Source organism: Morone saxatilis, unplaced genomic scaffold (genome assembly GCF_004916995.1).
Source record: "Morone saxatilis isolate NCDOM2014 unplaced genomic scaffold, NCSU_SB_2.0 Contig11, whole genome shotgun sequence".
In the NCBI taxonomy this organism is placed as follows: Eukaryota; Metazoa; Chordata; class Actinopteri; family Moronidae; genus Morone; species Morone saxatilis.
This window is the reverse complement of record NW_023339663.1, coordinates 22,914,668-22,920,993: the sequence shown is the minus strand read 5'-3', so window position 1 is coordinate 22,920,993 and position 6,326 is coordinate 22,914,668. Positions and strand designations below refer to the sequence as shown.

General features: G+C 40.5%; 1 protein-coding gene across 5 annotated transcripts in view; it reads right to left on the bottom strand.

Annotated features, from left to right (window-relative positions):
• Positions 1 to 6,326, bottom strand: part of chd9 (chromodomain helicase DNA binding protein 9) — a 65,325-nt gene that overhangs the window by 38,559 nt on the left and 20,440 nt on the right. For all 5 annotated transcript variants that reach the window (XM_035682102.1, XM_035682099.1, XM_035682100.1 and 2 more), the window contains one exon: positions 4,692 to 5,101. In XM_035682102.1, coding sequence (XP_035537995.1) covers positions 4,692 to 5,101 — 410 coding nt within the window. The remainder of the gene's footprint in view (positions 1 to 4,691; positions 5,102 to 6,326) is intronic.

Here is a 6,326-nt window from a genome sequence, read left to right as displayed (position 1 = left end):
CGAGGGAAATTCAAGTGTAATGTACTACATTTATAATGTTATAAATGACTATATATTAACTAAAACATCAGTGGGGACTTAGGTGACTGAAATTATGTGGTTGTATTTTCCTCAAAGGCCCCAGAGCCCCCTACCAGATATCAAAGCACTTTATTAGCCAAGAAAAAGATCACTGATGAACACTTAACATCTTTTCTTGGACATGTGTCTAATGCTTGTCCACCTGTCATGGCGGCTGGTGCATCCATATTTTAATCAGCTGCTTTCATTTATGTTTCTCGTCAGTCAGACAGATTTTCCATATAATGATATGACCCCTAACTTAATACTGGCACAGTAAACTAGCAAAGTAATCCAGAAGGCACTTACTAGCAATTAAATAGAACTGATGATTCTAATAGAAACCAGGTAGTAATGACAGCGCCGTGGTCTCAGAGAAAGAGACCCTTCACTACACACACAATTAGGATAATAGTCTTACATCAGGTTCCATTCCCTGCTTAAAGAAGGGTCAGATGCAATGAAAGAGCGAGCATACACTGAACACACAGAATCGCACACACCCTCAACAGAGCGGAGGCTGAAGTAATGACTTCAGCGGAAGGTTAGTACCTCTGCAGCCGAGATGCATTAATATTTTATGGGGAGATCCTGGGTGGTGCATGCATATGAACGGGACTCTCCTAAAGTATGAATCTCTCCTCGGAGCTTCTTGTCATCGTGTACACAGGCCTCCATAACTCCACATTAGCAACAGAACAACTGTCCCACACTGCGGCTGTACAGACACACAGCAGTTCTCACTGTATTTGGTGGTTCGAGCTAAATAAAGTAAAGAGAACATGGAGGTTTAGTCCAAGGTGAGTTGAAACACTCACAGCCTTGATGCGTTCAGGCTCACAATTGTCTTATAATTGTAATTATAAAATCACAACAGTAGATGTTCCTATTTGACGTTACAACTAAGTCAGTGTTATATTACAGCTTGACCGTTCCACTGGGCTAGCAAGCTTCCTCCAGTCTGTCTTGTATTCACAAGCACTCGCTACCAGAGTAAAATGCCATAATAATGCATGGTGTGTCTGCCCCACAAGCGTCTAGTAATCTCAATTTCTCCTCTAGGAGTTATATGCTTTTTATGCATTAGCTGCATTCTTATTTATACAATGCATTTTAATGATATTAAAAAACGTAAAAACGTAGTCTGCCGGGTTTGTTTTATTAAACGTTTCCTTAGTGGGACAAATCATTTCAAAAGCAAGTGTTGAAAAAGAGGGCGTATAATCAGGTCAACTGTTGTTCAGGCCAATACGGTAGTATTTAGGTTTTAGCTCTCATGTTTACATTACAGTGCCATAAGCCTGTGACTCATCATGCTCAGACTGGTAATTCTAGGCCTAGACCTGCCTGCCTCAGTGAAGCGGTCCTTTATGGAACACAGTACAAGTAGGTTTATTATCCTCATCTTTTTGTAATTATATTGCTTTTATTATTATGATGATATTATAATAAAAGGGCAATGTATGTTCCAATCCTGTAATTATATTTTTTTCCACATCAACATGGTCACCAAGAGTCAAATTTATGTTGGTTACTGAGGCCACAAGCTTCCTCATCAAATACAGATCTTGAGAAAACTCTGCTCCAAATTGACTGTTCTTTATTGTGCCATTTCTAATTAGTAGAAAAGTAGAAGCTCTATTAGCATGAGCATTCGCCAGCTATGAATATTCACACCTCAGATGAAAATATTCACACACTCCCACATGCCTCTTCACATATACAGACAGAGCTATACATCATTGCCACATTTGCACCAAGGGCCTGTACATCTGAACTTATTTTCTCAATTAAAACAAATGGGAGAGGGACACAGAGTAGGCGCTACAACTGTAAACTGGGGATCACTGCGGTCACATTCTAAAAGACTGAAAAGATTCTCCATCACAAATATGTAACTACTGAAGAGTAATTCACAGCATCACAGCACTCAGACCTCATTAGACAGGAAAAATGACAGGGTCACAGACTCAATCAATTCAATCGCTGATTCCTTTTCTCAAATTCAGGCGTATTTGATTGTCTCAATTCTGACTAGTCTGAAGCTCAGTCAAGATAATGTGCAGACTGTGTGAACGGTAGGGGTAATAATTGAGTTTTAAAAGCCTTGTAAAGTGGTCCAGTTTCACTGCAAGGTCTACTGTTCCAAATGTACATCATTTTAAAGACGAGTATCTGCAACTGTGTATTTAAACAGCAATACACTTAAAGTACAGCATAAATCCCACAATGTGTTAGAAGTTCAAATGCATCCTTTAGATTTTACTATTCTTGAAAGAGGTTAATAAAACGTAGCATAGTAGCATTAACCCAGACCTCACAGATTGAGAGCATTTGGCTGCATTGACAAACTCAGAATTGGTTAAGGAAATAAACAAACAGCAACAAAGCTATCAACAAGTACAAAAGGTCATGGCCTATATAAAATCTTCTGTAAGACTGTGTCACTCATCTGACCAGACTGAATGAGTTTGACGCTTCAAAATGGCTACAATGCATGATGCAATGAAAGCTCTAGGTTGACTGATACAATACTAGGTTCCATAAGCAGGCTGTGATGCACGCAGCCTTATCTGATGCTTGTTATGCATGTATGCCAAGTATGGTTACAAAGAATCAAAATGGGTTACATAACCCATTTACGTGTAATAACAGGGATTGGAATCAGTGACACATTTGGATGACAGAATGCAGACCAATTGTTAGCCCTTCAAGACAAGTAACAAGTCTTAGCTGATTAAACCCTCAGCATTTAATCAAACACAATCTGTGTCTTCACCACTGCAAGGTGGTTACAGAGGGAAAAACATTGTGTGTGTGTGTGTGTGTGTGTGTGTGAACTGACTAACCAAGGTAGAGTTAAGCTTCCTGATCTCAAAAGTGTTTGGACTCAAAGTTAAATTACATGATCAAACTGAGCTTTTATTTAATGATCAAAACAGAGCAGGCCACCAGATCAACAATCCTTTGGTTACCAAACAGCTACGAGACCTGAGCTGCTGTCAGCATCACCAGGCAAATACATCCAACTAAAGCTGGGAAGCTGGTGGCACTGTGTCACAATGACTGATTTCCTCCATCATCTCACTGTTCTCCCAAACATCAGCACTGCCGCAACTTTCTCATTATCACACACACAAACTACAAGCAAAATCCATTATCTGCTACAGCTTTTCTCCCTCTGCCTAGCTCATCTAGTTATTAATCAACACAGCTGCCTGCCAGATATTATTGTTGACCATTGTCAGTCACTCTCGCGCTAAAGTCTAGAGAACACAGGCCTTCTCAATCATGGTTAAAACGAATCATGCTCGTTTTTGTTTTGTTTTTTTTGTCAGCAGCACAATCTGACATTACCGTGTCTAAACATTCCCCCTTTTCCTTCAGCTCCCTGCCTCAGCTCTCGCATCTGCACCAGCTGAAAATTTCAATAGCTCGCGTTGGGTGTGGCTTATAGCTACACACTGCTTATAGCCGTTAAACAGGGGGATGGGAGGCGGACCGTGGTATCTATACATCAGCACTAGCCTGAATATACTCGGCAGCACTGTCTCACATGTAAATGCAGCCTTTGTTTGCTCCTCCCATGTCTATGCTGATGACTGAGCCTGGTTTATTGTTATGGCGTGCAGTAAATTCTGTTGAACTTTGAGCTTCCATCTTGGCAACGACAGGCAGAAAATGTCCGCTGGAAAAACAATGTACCAGCAAAATGAACCAGTACACAAGCAGGTTCAAATCAGTAAAATAGGCAAAGGCAGTACAGGCATCAGGTGTTAGTCAATATATCAATATAAAACATGGTAAAATGAGCATCCTCCTACAGTATAGTTTTAATTACCAAGCGATTTAGCTTTGACTCTCAGCTCCAACTTCTTTTTCTATTCTCCGGATAGTTCAGATATTTATTATAGTGCTATCAATAGATCATGTGGCCGGAGATGATGTGCGAGATGCAATTCAGCAGCTTGTCTGATATACATGAAGATAAACATTTTATCATAAGATAAACATTTTAAATGCCAACAATGTACCATCTTAAAATGAAAAAAATAAATAAAAAATATTTCTTTCCCTTGAAATCCCTTAGACTTAAGGGGGTCAGGATTTATTAGTGTTTTCCCCCTAAATCAGACTAAGTAAAACAAGCTACTGTGTTAACATTGCACATCTGCATTTCTGGCCAGTACTTTGTGAAATGTATCAGTTTGATTTACGGATGCAGAGGAAGAGAATTTTCTTTGTCTTTCTGTTAAATAAATATGTGAATTCTGTGGTCTGCATTTGCCATGACTATTGACATATTATTAAACTAAATAAAAAAAACAAACATTAATAAAAGTAAATGATCAATTGATTTGCTAATTGTTTACTGCAGCCCAATCTCTGGGTTGAATATGCATAAATCTCAATCAGTATGGTAGTACAATGACAGGGTTTTCATATGTCACTTGTTCATCCGGCTCATTAAATTCCGCAGTGGTTTAGGCACAGGTTTAGGGTTGTGTTAAAAAAATACTACGTTGCTTTGAGTAGGGTAAGACCTGAAAGTTCCATTTACTGGTTTATTTTAACAAAACATGTGCATTTCAGTGGTTTACAAAACCGTATTAAGGGCTGTGACTACATACCCGATCTTGGCCTTCTGCTTGGGCTTGGAGGAGGGTACAATGCAGGCCTTCCTACAGGCCTTCTCTTTGAGCCGTGCCTTGCCGTTTCCTTTGTGCTCACGGTCACGGTGGGTCTTGTACTGTGAGGAAGAGCTGGGGAAGCTCTCAGGGCTCATAACTCTGGGGATGTTCTTCTCTCCACGCTGCCGGGCCTTAGCAATAGCCTCTGATATTATCCTATTGGCCTTCTCCTGCTTGTCCTGTATAATTGCCTCCATCTGATGATGCGTCCTCCGCGGTGTCCTCTTCTCCGATGATGAGCTGGATGAGGATGAAGACGATGAGGAAGAGGAGGAGGACGATGAGCTGCTCTTCATTGGGGGACTGAGGACCCGTACTTGGCTGCCAGGACCATTAGCGTTCTTTCGAGGCTAAGGAAAGAGGGACAAAATAAAGACATAATTAATAATCACATTTCAAATTATTGATCCTCTTTAAGGCAAATATTTTGGAAATATTATTAGACATGATGTCATCTAGATGACACAAACCCAAGCTGCAGTGCTATGTGTATAGAAAGACCCAGTCAGATACACACACTTGACCTTAAAAGCAGAGCTGAGTGACTGAAGCTGATGCTGTACAAAGACAATCTTTAGCAGATTCTCTCAGAGACAAAAATATCAGACCGAACTGAGTTTATCTGAGAACATTATACATTACATACATACATACATACAACAAATAATGATATTAGAATAAAATGACTGTTATTACAGCTGCTTGCTATGAACAAGGTTATTAAAGCTCATCTAATAGGCGAGTAATACAAGCAAACCTTGATTTCCTTTACAGAAAATGGTGCCAACACATTAAGATGTCATTTGGCTGTACAATAAGCAGAGTTTGAATGTGATCATCAAAATGAATTGGAGGCTTTGAAGAAAAAAAATACACTGCCAACCACTGCAACCCCTTTATGAAACTACAATATACAATATGCTGCGATGTGACCACTCATTCAGAAAACACAACCTCCTGGAGGCTGTGTGAACCTGTCAGACAGCAGCGCTCGTTTCTGTTCCCATCTCAGATGCTGGGAAAGGGGAGCGGACCTGTCTCACGATGCTCACATCAACTTTCAGCCTCCTGTGTACTCTACTAGCAGGCCTTCAGCATGAGAAAAACCGGTGTTTGCCCCATGAATTCATTTAGATCCGATGCAGAGCACTCTGAAACCATGTGACATGAAAACTCTAAGGCCAACTCAATGACATTCTTTTAGGTGGAGCAAGCTATGCAAAGGTAGGTTAAACACTGGCTCAATGTAGCAGGTTAGAGTGAGCCTTGCAGACATAAATAATCCATCCTGGCTGATACATGATAATACTTGAATAATAGATGGTGTGACTGTGGTTATGACTACACAAGCGCCCTGTGGTGGGCCTTGAGCCCAGTGGAGAGGGAACCCATAAATGGATGACCTAATCTAAAAATGTGTTGCGTATGCCTATATGGCCCAGGCGCGGCCGGTTGCTGCTTTTTTTTTTTTTCCAGACTGCTAGCTAAATAAAGAGAATTAGCTTAAACCTCGCCAACAAAGTGGGGGGAGGGAGGTGAATAACTAACGATTCATTTGGAAGGAAGGGGGAAAAA